The 13086-nt window shown below is 42.9% G+C and overlaps 1 protein-coding gene across 7 annotated transcripts in view; it reads left to right on the forward strand.

Annotated features, from left to right (window-relative positions):
- Positions 1 to 13086, forward strand: part of UBR1 (ubiquitin protein ligase E3 component n-recognin 1) — a 142608-nt gene that overhangs the window by 119078 nt on the left and 10444 nt on the right. For all 7 annotated transcript variants that reach the window (XR_005225512.2, XR_005225513.2, XR_005225514.2 and 4 more), the window contains exons 42-45: positions 4414 to 4522; positions 9376 to 9432; positions 10008 to 10085; positions 11749 to 11919. Coding sequence is in view for 4 of the 7 variants with exons in the window: in XM_037900379.2 (XP_037756307.1) it covers positions 4414 to 4522; positions 9376 to 9432; positions 10008 to 10085; positions 11749 to 11919 (415 nt within the window). In the remaining 3 variants the exon portion in view is untranslated. The remainder of the gene's footprint in view (positions 1 to 4413; positions 4523 to 9375; positions 9433 to 10007; positions 10086 to 11748; positions 11920 to 13086) is intronic.

Raw genomic sequence — 13086 nt, forward strand, 5'->3', positions numbered from 1 at the left:
AGTGGTGCCACACAGCATTTTGAAAAGAAGTGAGGAACGAAAGTGCTATAAACGATTGAAACTAAGTATAAAACCTTAAACTGATTTCCCCCTGTAATGATCCAAGTTTGAATTTGGCTAGGACACTGTGGTTAGCATGCTGCCCTATCAAATACTGATGCTTGTGAAAAACATTATATAATGCCTAGAATTCAGGATCTCAGCTTTATGGTACATTCCATTGCCTCGTAACACCAGTCTGGAGCCCTGGTTCAGTAGAAAGGAGTGTCCCCTGGTGAATCATGAGCATCATTTTCTGGGGTCCCTAAGCATCACTGGGCGCTTTTCTGTATTGCAAGAGAGTGCGCTCTACGGGGGCGTGATTTCTAAAGTGCACTAACACGTGCGTTAATTGATCTGTGTAGACCCTGCTGGTATGTGTCAAAGGTTCTGTAGTGCACCTTAATGTAGTGCTGTTTGAAACAGGTAAAGCACACTAGGAAACCTTTTATGCACACCAGCAGAGTCTACACCAACCAATTAAGGCGCAACATGTTAATGTGCTACAGAAATCTTATCCCCCCCCACAGTGTACATTACCCCACTGTGTAGACAAGCCCTAAGAAATCTCCCAATCAAGCACAGATCTGACACAGCCTTGTTTAACCTGTAAATTCTGACTGGATCATAAGAAAATTGAATATGATTGCAAGCCAAAAACATAAGGAAATATGATGATTAGAAACACAGTATAAAGTTCTTCTTTGAGTAGTGTCCCTATGGGTGCTCCACTGTAGGTGTGTCTGAATCCCTGTGCTGCTGATCAGAGAACTTCGGTAGCAGTGTCCATTGGGCCTGCGCATGCACTGTTTCTCCTCCTGCTGCGTCACAAAGCTAGTCAGCACGCATGGGCTAACCCTCCTCAGTTCCTTCTTAACTGCCCATGACTAGAGACAGAGCCATTAGCAATCCATTAAGACTAATTGTTCTCATGTTCGCATTCGCACTTAGTTTTCCACAGTTCTCATTGTAGTTTTAGTTGTTGTTTTTGTTGTTTTCCCTGCCCTTCCAAAAAAAAAAAAAAAACAACCCTTCCTGCCTTTCCCCACTGGGGACCCTTCCCCTGCGTGGGGTATGCCCACCTTCCTGGGCTTCAAGAAGTGCCACACCTATAACGAGGCAATCCCAGTTGTGAATAAGCACTTTCAGTGCATCCCCTGCCTTGTCAAAGACCACATACAGCAAAAGTGTACCCTCTCCCAGCAGCTCTGGCCAAGATCCCACAAGGACAGAGCCAAAAAATTTTCTTCATGGAGGCAGCTCTCTGACCTTAACCTCCTGACGGACGTGCGTCTTCCCCACGACCTTCAACTTCTAAGGCCAATGGGTCAAAGAAGCAGGCTGGTGACTCCTCTCACAAGTCTAAAGAGAGAGCGTAAGTTTTTAAAAATAGCCGAAAGCGATCACCATATTGCTTGGTATCCTCTGCACCGCCAGCACCAAGACCACACTCCGGCACCCATGCCTCACCATGACTATCGGTAACCGGTATTGCTGACAGGCCCACGGATCCTTCGGGCATGGGCACCAAATCTGTGGTACCAAGAGATAAGGGCAAGCACCCTAAGAAGACACTCCCGGTACTCGAGTCGTCCTTGGTACTACCAGCAGCAGCCTGTCCAGCACCGGAAATACCAGTGCAGACAAGATCTCCATCTCCCTTGGACCACCACCGGGACACTTGGCACTGGCAGAATTCCGCCAAACCAGAGCCTTCTGCATGACAGAAGCACCCGAGTCCCCGCCTCTCAGTACTGACATTGTGGCTCTGAGCCTTTACAGGGCACCGGATATCCCCGCAACCATGCCCCTCCGCTGTCTAGCGAGTGGTTGGACAGTGAGCCAGAGGAGGTGGTCTCACAGTTCACCTCCCAAGCTCCATATGAGACCCACTACAAACAGGGTTGAGAACGTACCCACAGATGGCTCCACCACCACTGCCATCTTGGTATAGCCGTCCCTGGGCACCACCACCAGGCCCTATGCCACCACAGTGGCCATATTGGGACACTTGGGCGGCACACCAGCCGCCTGTCTCACGAGCTTCAAGCCTCCCCCGAGAACCCTCCCAGCACATTCCCTCAACCATGGCATCTAGGGCCTCAGGAGATGGAGGACCAATAAGCTGGTACTGAGGAGGATGCTACACAAAAGGCCATCTTCTCCTCCTCCTCCTCGGATGAAGCAGTCATCCCTTCCCCACCTTCTCTGGTAGACAATTTCTCTCTTTTTCAGGAGCTGGTAGAGAGTGTGGCGGACAATCTCCACATGACACTAGAGAAGGTCAAGGACACCCACCATCAGTTCCTTGATTCTTCCACTCTTTGTTGTCCTCAAAGATTGCCCTCCTAATTAGTGAAACCATCTTAGCCCCGGCTAAAATGATGTGGCAAACCTTGGAATTGGCATCTCCGATGTGTAACGGACAAAAAGTATGATGTCCTAGTATAGGAATCGGAGTTCCTTTTTTCTCTCACTGTTATCCAATTCTATTGTGGTGGACACTGTCAATTTCCAGGGCAATGCCCTACAACAGGGATTGGAAGCGCCTTCATCTCTTTGACAGAAAGTCGTATTCCTCAGCCACCTTACAATTCCGTATTGCCAACTATCTGACGCTCATGGCCAAATACGATTATATAAACTACAACAAATCTCCCCAACAACCGCAACTCTTCCACACAACTTGGACTATGCTCTGACCCTTAAAAAGTCAGGATTATCCCTAAACTCTTAGGGTCCATCTAGCAGCTGTAACATTCACAAACCTGTAGAGGGATATTTGGTGCTGTCACACCCAACCACTAAAAGGTTCCTCAAGGTTATAATAAACCTCTTCCCTCAACCCAACTTCCTAACCCTATGTAGGACCTAAAGCAGGCAATGAAAGGGCTGACTAGGCCTCCCTTTGAAACCATGGCCACCTGTTCACTGAGGTACCTATAAATGAAAACTGCTTTCCTGATACCATTTACCTTGGCCAGATGAATAGGAGAGAGAGCAGCTCTGATGGTGCATCTCGCTTACACAGTATTCTTTCCAGACAAGGTTATGCTCAGGCCACATCCAAAATTTATTCCCAAGGTAACCTCTCCCTTTCACATGAATCAATTAATTAATGGTGAATCTTGGGTTGGAAGATTGGCAAAGACAACAGGGAGGCTATACTTCACACTCTAGATGTCAGGAGAGCCCTGGCCTTCTACCTTCATAGGACAAGAACCTTCAGGAAGTCCCCTAGACTTTTCCTATCCATTAGGGAAAGATCTAAAGGCTCAGCAATATCAGCCCAAAGACTCTCTAAGGGGTCTCAAATTACGTCAGACAGTGTGACCAGATTTGCAACATGACCCCTCCAGATTTGATTCATACACAGTCCACAAGATCGATCTCCTCCGTTGCCTTCTTCAAGAACGTCCCTATCTCCCAGAGATCTGTAGAGCAGTGACATGGGCGTCAGTCCACATTTTTGCAGAACATTATGTGATCTCTGGGGACACCACCTCAGAAGCCATCTTCAGCTTCACCGAGAGTGCGGTTATCTATAATTGACCTACCTCTGAAGCCCCAGCCTCCAGAAAGGGTACTGCTTGGGAGTTACCTACAGTGGAGCACCCATAGGGACACTACTCAAAGAATAGGTTTCAGAGTAGCTTATGCTCAAATAAATTTGTTAGTCTCTAAGGTGCCACAAGTACTCCTTTTCTTTTTACTCAAAGAATAAGAAGTTACTTACCTTGCGCAGTAAAAATAGTTCTTCGAGATGTGTGTCTCTATGGGTGCTCCACAACCTACCCTCCTCCCCTCTTCTTCGGAGTTCTTGTCTATGTCTCTGTGGTAGAGAAGGAACTGAGGAGAGTTAGCCGGTGTGCACTGACTAGCCTCGTGGCGCAACATAAGAAGAGAGCGCACGTGTGGGCTCAGTGGACACTGCTATCAAAGTTTTCCAATCAGCAGCACAGGGAAGCAGACATACCTACAGTGGAGCACTCATAGGGGGGACAACTCTCAAAGAGACATTGTTACTGTACAAGGTAAGTAACTTCTTCTTTTCATACTCAAATAGCATAATCCTGCTGCTGTAATGTATGTACAATAGACTGGGTATTCTACAATAATCCTCAGCCAGATCCTTAACTAGTGTAAATTGCATAGCTCCATTTAAAGTCAGTGGCGCTACATCCAGTTACAGTAGCTGAAAAGTTGCCCTAAGTCTTTAAAATAGTCATATGAATAAGTTGTAAAAGGAATCAGAAGAATTCTGGTTTTCTGTTGTCTGCTGCTGATTGTGTGCCCTGTTCAGAGAGACCTTTAGGAGAATGGACTGCCTGAAACTGTTTGATGTATTCCTAATATTTCCTTCTTCTTTTGCAGTTTCCGAGGAAGAAGAATTCAAGGCCCTCTGTAGTTATTTATCTCTACCCACAAATCTGTTCCTGCTTTTTGAGGAATATTGGGGCACTGTAAGCCCCTTGCTCCAAAGGTACTTGTTGGAGATGGGGGAGCAGTGGAACCAACCTTCCATTTTGTGATGGCTGTAAGGGAATTTCAGATGAAATTAGTGAATAATTGGTTACGCTCTGTCCAATACCATATTGCAGTTGCAAAAGAGTTGGCTTGATGAACAGAGTGTATATTGAACCACTTAAGGAGTTTGGAATTCGGGGGAGAGATTGGGAGGTGTTCATGTAATCTCCACACCTGATTCTAATATTGACTGGAAAGAAAATCAGGAAAGAGAGAATACAGCAGTGGGTATAAGAAAGTACCAGTACCAATGATGCTAACAGTCAGGTAGGCGATATTAGCAGTAGAATGACTGTACCTAATTGGGTGAGGAATCTGGGCAAAGCTAAGCAGAAACAACTAAAGTGTTTGTACACCAATGCAAGAAGCCTTGGTAACAAAATAGAGGAACTAGAACTACTGGTGCAGGAAGTGAAACCAGATATTATAGGGATAAGAGAAAATAGTCATGACTGAATTACAGATATTGAAGGGTATGTGCTGTTCAGGAAAGACCAAAATAAAAATAACGGTAGTGCAATAGCATTGTATATTAATGATGAGGTAGACCATAAAGAAATTAGAAGTGATCGAATGGATAACAGAGTCTAGTTGGGTCAAAATCACTTTGGGGGGAAAAAAGCTACCAGAGGCGTTTTGTATGTTACAGACCCCCCAGGATCCGATTTGGATATGAATAGAGACCTTTTTATATTTAAATGAAATCAGTACTACTGGGAATTTGTGAGATTATGGAAAGGGCAAGTGCTACTAGTAATAGTAGGGCCCAGATTTTCCTGGATGTGGTAGCTGACAGATTCCTTCCCTAAAAAGTCACCAAATCTAAGAGAGGTAATGCCACTTTAGATTTGGTACTTATTGGTGAGTAGTGAGGATCTCATAGAAGAACTGGTTGTAGGGGACAACCTTGGTTTGAGTGATCATGAGTTAATTCAGTTTAAACTCAATAGAAGGATAAACAAAAATAGATCTGCATCTAGGGACCTTGATTTCAAAAGGGAAAACTTTAAAATATTAAGGGAATTGGTTAGGGAAGTGGATTGGATGGAAGAACTAAAGAATTTGAATGTGGAGGAGGCTTGGAATTAGTTTCTGCAACTTTGACTTTAAAATATCTGAAGCCTGTATCCCAAGCAAGGGGAAGAAATTTGTAGGGAAGGATTGCAGACTAAATTCAATGACCAGGCATCTCAAACAGGTTCTTAAGAAAAAGCAGAAAGCCTACAAGGAAAGGAAGATGGGATGGATCAGCAAGGAAAGCTACCTCTTAGAGGTCAGGAAATGTAAGGAAAAAATGAGAACTGCCAAAAGCCAGGCAGAGTTGGATGTTGCAAAGGAAATTAAAACCAATAGTAAAAAGTTCTATAGTCCATCTAAATAAAAAGAAAACAAGGAAAAAAGAAGTGACCGCTAAACACTGAAGATGGGGTGGAGATTAAAGATAATCTAGGAATGGTCCAACACCTAAACGAATGCTTTGCCTCCATGCCCTTTACTTCGGGGTTCTGCCCCAGCAGGACCCCCATGCTCTGGGTCCACGCTCTTGGTCTCCCCTCCCAGGGGACCCCCCCAACCCTCTTAAACCCACCTTGTCTCAGTGGCTACTGCCAGTCATCATCTAGTCCCCCGCTCACTGGGGCAGACTGCAGTCTGTAATTGCCACTCATTATTGGCAAGGGGTTAGGACCTGCTGCCTTTGCCTATTCCCAGGCTGTATCTCTGCAGCCCCAGTACCTCTGTAGGCCTTCAACAAGGTCTGCAGCCTGGGGTTTTACCAGGCTGGAGCTCCCCAGCGCCCTTGCCCTATTCCCCAGCACTGCTCCAGTTCAGGTACCTTCCTCTCAGGCAGCTAGCCCTTCTCCCTCCAGGGCTGGAGAGAGACTCTGCTTGGCTCCTGGCCCACAGCCCTCTTATAAGGGTCAGCTCTTATAATTGAGCTGGCCACAGCTGTGGCTGCTTCCCCAATCAGCCTAGCTTGGCTGCTTTTAACCCGTGTTCTCCAGGAGTGGGGCATCCGTGCCACTACAGGGGCCAGTCTTATTTTAACATTTGTATTAATGACCTTGACACAAAAAGTGGGAGTGTCCTAATAAAATTTGCAGATGACACAAAGTTTGGCTGTATAGCCAATACAGAGGAGGATCAAAATATTATACAAGAATATTTGGACAACCTTGAAAACTAGTGTAATAGAAATGGGATGAAATTTAATAGTGCAAAGTGCAAGGTCATGCACTTAGAGACAAACAACAAGATTTTTTGCTATAAAATGGGGACTTATCAGTTGGAAGCAACAGAGGAGGAGAAAGATCTGGGTGTATTGGTTCTTCGCTGGATGGCTATAAGCTGCCAATGTGATGCGAAAAGGCTAATGCAGTCCTAGGATGCATCAGGCGAGGTATTTCCAGTAGGGACAGGGAAGTATTAGTATCATTATTCAGGGCACTGGTGAGACCTCATCTGGAATACTGTGTGCAATTCTTGTCTCCCATGTTTAAGACAGGGAAAACCTACCTTGTGAGAAGAGACTCAAAGAGCTTGGCTTGTTTAGTCTAATCCAAAAGAAGGCTGAGGGGAGATATGATTGCTCTCTATAAATACATCAGAGGGATAATTCGCAGGGAGGGAGAGGAGTTATTTAAGTTAAACCACAGTGTTGGCACAAGAACAGATGAATATAAACAACGCATCAACAAGTTTAGACTTGAAATTAGATGAAGGTTTCTAACCATCAGAGGAGTGAAGTGCTTCCAAGGGGAGCAATGGTAGCAAAAAGCTAACTAGCGTCAAGATTGAGCTTGATAAATTTATGGAGGGAGTGGTATGATGAAACTACCTACAATGGCATGTAGCCGGTGTGTGACTGCTAGTAGCAAATAACCCCAACAGCTGGTGATGGGACTCTAGAGGGGAAGGCTGATTTAGTACAGAGAATTCTTTCCCAGGTATCTGGCTGGTAGGTCTTACCAAAATGCTCATGGTCCAACTAATCGCCGTATATGGGGTCCCCTGGATCAGATTAGCAGAGACCCTGTGTGGGGGTTTGCCTTCCTCTGCAGCATGGGCACAGGTCACTTGCAGGTTTTAAACAAGTGTAAATGGTAGATTTTCTGTAACATGAAGTCTTTAAATCATGATTTGAGGACTTCAGTAGCTCAGCCAGAGGTTATGGGTCTATTACAGGAGTGGGTGCGTGAAGTTCCGTGGCCTGCAACATGCAGGAGGTCAGACTAGATGACTATGATGGTCTCTTCTGACTAAGCAGTTTGAGTATCTTAGAATAATTTATCATGGCTGTATTAAACCAGAGTAAATGAGTCATTTGGAATTGGTGCATGTAGAGAGGATTACATTCATGAAGGAAGTTATTCTGGAGTGTTGCTTTTGTGTTATATGATTCCTTGCTCATTGGTCTGTCCTGTTTGCCCTATCTGCCCACAGGACAGGTAGCGACTATGATGGTATCTGAAAGCAGGGTTCTTAGTATGGCATAAAGTATAACCTGCCAGTTCTATTTTTGGGCTATACCTGCCTAATTTCCAAAACAGAGTCTGATTAGGTGCTGTAGTTGACCCTACTAGTTAAAAGTAGGGTACTACCCCGACAATATGGATGTAGAAATCTATCTGTAAAGGAAGGATTGGTTAAAACTAAGAAAAACTACTTAAACTTCCACATCACTGTCTTGAAGAATGTCCACATTCAGCTGAGTCCATTGTGTGCAATATTAAAGTTAACATTTTGTTGTAGTAATTGGTTTTCTTGGTTCTTGGTGAAATTATCTGCTTCACCACCAGTTTTTCTCACTTGCCCTCTGTCATCATGAGGCATCTGTGTTGTCTAGCATACTTCAACCAAAGAGACATTTTGAGCCTGTTGACTCCAACCTTCTGTCTCAATGCTGTCTCAGATTATCCCCAGATGTACTGAATATAATTTGGTTCATTTTTATTTGAAGAACAACCTCCAGTAAGCAACTGGGTTTTTAAGTCCCTTAAATGGTCGCTTATAAGAAAAAAAAAAATTTATATATATATATATGTTTGTGTGTGTGTTTGTTTTTAAGTAACACAAGACACTCCTTCCAGCTGAGGCTGAATACATTATCTCCACAATAGCGCTCCCAGCCCAAAGCATAAGGATTCCAAATGGGAGACCAGATCTTTTATGTAGTAATAATGCTTGCGTGTGTGTGTGTGTGTGTGTGTGTGTGTGTGTGTGTGTGTGTGTGTGTTTTTATTTATAAAATCCGTTGTTTCTGAGAAATGCTGTTGATACACATCAGTTAAAATGACCAGTTGCTGGAGGTCCCTCTTCTCTTCTGCTTTGTATAAGTAATATAAAATAACTGTCTCAGCAAGAATACCAAAGCAGTCATTTCATTCCTGTGATTAGCAGCTTGGCAGTATAGTAGCTTACTACACTGTGTAGATGGATATGTTCTTCCATTATAAACATAAATACAGTAAACATTTTCAATGGTGCATTTTAAAAAAGTGTTTGAAAAGCAATCACTAGAAGCAATGTAGGATATTTTAATGTACAACCTTCATCAATAGGTATTCCAAGGGAAGCAGTGTGTAGTCCACGTTCACATTCTGAGAGAGTCAGCATTTGCAGATGGTGCAAACATCTTTTACGTGTGTGTTTCATTCTGGTGAAATCTTTGTAATTTGTGTTTTTAAAAATAGATTTCTCTCTTGCATAAACTTTCAAGATTTTTCACTACTTTTTATATCTGTTTAGTTACGGTTATTAATTATATATAGTGTTCATACAATATAATCTGTCAATATTTGTCTGATACAGGTGGTGTGCTGACCCTGCTGTACTAAGTTTTCTTAAAGGGAAAAACATTTCAGTAAGGTTAGTTTCATTTTTTTTTCTGGGCTTTGTTTTTGATCTGTAACAGTTGAAAGAGTTGGGCTCTGAGTAGTTAAATGAGGGCAAGTCTTGCAGTTAGGGATTCCTTGCTTCCTTTTGCACCTTTACCATAAACCCACCCGCCTCTTGAAATGACTTTACAGGATTCCTTTATCAAGACTAAACAATTACTATTCCCTCAGAACATTAAACATTTTACCACGCCAGTCAGAGATCAGCGTTTTTCTGGGGTAGGCTAATGTAACAATTGGTAACATGAGAGAACCTTCATTGGGTTGTAAAATGTATGCCCATTCCATGCAAACTTAGTTTTCTTACCTTTTGTTGTACATTTACTGTGGAAACATTTCCTGTGTGGTTTGTCTTATATCCCTTATTGTAGCTGCTAGAGGTTGTGACATGATTCTGGGCCCTGAGAGTTTGAAAGAGAGGACAGGGAGTTTACCAGCGTGGTGAATTATTGGCAGTGTGTGTCCATTCTGTTTGTTGTGATCTTTGTGTGGCTTTATCCTTCATTAATATTTTTTACAGTATTTCTTCTTCTTCTCATTTACTAGATATCCAAGGAAAAGAAATAATTTGATAGAGCTTCCAGAAGACTACAGTTGCCTCCTGAATCAAGCCTCTCAGTTTAGGTAAAAAGTAGCAGTTTGATCTGCCTTCTTGTCAAGTGTTTTCTCCTTTTCATATTCTTGCAATTAGTGTAACCCATGTGACACGTGACAAAACTGTTAACAGAAACAATTCTGGGATGGAAATCAGATGCTGCCACTTCACCAATCCAGGAAGAACCGTTGTCTGTGATGTTCAAGTCTGGGAAGGGTATTGCAAAATTTGTAGTGAACGTACTGTTTTGTTCCCAGCCATCAGTAACCAGCAGTCCATTTTAAGTATGGTGCTACTTACTTTTCACATAATGACCATATATAAAACTATTACAGCTTAAAGCACTGACACACTTCAGTAAACAAATGTAGGTTTGATATAGCTGACATTTGTTTTCACCATTGCCCACTTCAGGACCAGAGGTTTGGCATTGGCTTCGAGTAGGAATGCTGAACCTGGCCCACAGATGAAGTGTTGGTAGCAGAGAGGACCGTGTGAAAATATATCGTTTCACTTCCTGTGGAAAAACATGGAATCATGGATATAGTCCAATGTGCTTTTTAATTCTTTCTAAAGAGAATTTTGCTCTTGGAAGTTTGTTTTGTATTTTAACAGTAGTGAACTTAATGCTCATGAATGAACCACTTGTTTGATCTGTGAATAGTGAGGAGGCAGGCACCAAGCAAGTTATGCTATGTCACCCTGCCAGTGCTGCTCCTGACCTACATCACCTTGCCCACTTTGGCATCCTAGTACTGTGCCTGTATGTCGGTTTTGTTATTTGTATAAATGGGCTAGAATAACATCACCAAATTTACTTCCACGTTTGACTTGACTCAGTTCCTAATCCTGCATTTCCTCAGTTTAGTTTTAATAAGGCACATTTCTCAAATTGGGTATCTGCGTTAATGATTTACTGAAGAGAGGTACATTATTCATGGAGAGGAGGAGGTCTTCTCACTCCATTCGTGCTGATTTAATATGTATTTTAGCAATCTTTGGGTCCTGTTGGAATCTATACACTGATGCAGCTTTCTCCTTTCGTTTGTTTCCATTAAATACAGCAGGAGTTTCTCAACGTGTATAGCGTGATCCACATCTTAGCAGAAAGATGGTTGCCGACCATTCCCTTCCATTCACCATTGCGTGGGTCACCTTATCTGCCATTTGCAATTGAATAAGATCGCAATGGCAACTAGAGCCATTGATTACATGGAAAATTAATAGGAAAATATTAAATGTAGTTTTAGTTGTGTTAGCAGTTAGGAAATGAAGAGGAGAATTACTGTCATGTGAGCAGGCCTGGACTTGGAGCAATGCTTTGCAAGACTGTAGCTTGAGAACCTCTGGAACATCACTTGGTAGATGTAATGTTGGGAAGAATAATGTCCCATGTGATCACAAAATTGACAGTTACTTTAGAAAAGCTTTCACTGAATTTATACCAAATTACCCCCCTCCCCAGCTGATCTATACTAGAGGGAAGCACCTCTTCCTTATGGGAAAAATTAGAACGAATTTTACCAGATAGTTTCAGAGGAGGCATTGTGATCAACGGTGCCTCTTTTCTGAAAAAGGCCTTTGGGTCAAACCAGCATGACTGACTGTATTTTTTAAAATCTTTTCAATCTATTTGCAATAACTATTTTGGTTCCATACTGCACTTAATAATTACCACCTTTCTCTTTACAGGTGCCCACGGTCTTTTGACGATGAACGAAAGCACCCAATGTTGTGTTTGTTCTGTGGCACCATGCTGTGCTCCCAGAATACCTGCTGCCAGGAGTTGGTGAATGGGGAGGAGCTGGGAGCCTGTACCTCTCATGCTCTCCATTGTGGAGCTGGAGTGTGTATGTTCCTCAAGTAGGTAACTGATCAGTATGTAATTTTTTGCAGGGGAAAATAATTTAAGAAGGCCAGATGACACAGAAGGGCAAAAAACCTCATACTCTTTGGGATTGGGGAGAAAGAGCCAGCATGTTGACATACACTGTAGGCCAGTAGTTCTCAACCAGACTGCTGTATCCCTTTCAGGAGTCTGATTTGTCTTGCGTACCCCCAAGTTTCACCTCACCTCACTTAAAAACTACTTGCTTACAAAATCAGACAAAAAAAAATACAAGTGTCACAGCGCACTATTACTGGAAAAATTACTTACTTTCTCCTTTTTACCATACAATTATAAATCAGTTGGAATAGAAATATAAACTAGTCATTGTCTGTATGAAACTTTAATTTGTACGGACTTTGCTAGTGCTTTTTATGTAGCCTGTTGTGAAATCAGGCAAATATCTAGATGAGTTGATTTGCCCCCTGGAAGACCTCTGCATACCACCAGGGGTATGTGTACCCCTGGTTGAGAACCACTGCTCTAAGCCACCAAAAAGTTAAATCACCCTGCAGTAAAACTGCAATGTCGGTCAATGGGCAGTGCTATAGTCTGAAGGTGTCCAGTCAAACTGCACCCTTTGTTGTGTGTTTACAGAACACCACAAAGCCAATAAGTCTATTAACAGTAACTACTTTTCAGGTAAAATATCAAGTCTGTGCTGCAGGATCTTGTACTTGGCTTGCATTTTCAAAGTATCATAAGGGAGTTAGGCACCCTACTCCTTTAGGTTCCTTAGAAAATCCTAGCCTTTTATGCGTGTTTAGTGTCAAGTTGTTAATGTATGTGATGGACAAATTACTTACAGCTTTTTCTGCATTGTTGAGTACTGTAAAGGGGCAAAATCTGATATTTGTCTTAATTTTGTTCTCTGTGGCTTAAAAATGGCTGAATTGACATTGGGGTGGAACCAACTTGTTCCGAGGGCTTTAGGCATGGGATCGAGTGGTTTTGGAGGGAGCAACATGCATACCTCCTCGGTATCTGAGAGGTTTGCTGTAGTGTGGAGCTCTTAAGGGAGAGAAATAACAGAAGTACAAGAGCATCTGGAGGAGGAAGAAATTATTTCCTGGAGGTTTCAAAACAGATTTAACTGTCATCTGAGCTTTTACCTCCTTGCACTGCCCATCAGGAGTGAGTTT

The sequence above is a fragment of the Chelonia mydas genome, chromosome 6 (genome assembly GCF_015237465.2).
Source record: "Chelonia mydas isolate rCheMyd1 chromosome 6, rCheMyd1.pri.v2, whole genome shotgun sequence".
In the NCBI taxonomy this organism is placed as follows: Eukaryota; Metazoa; Chordata; order Testudines; family Cheloniidae; genus Chelonia; species Chelonia mydas.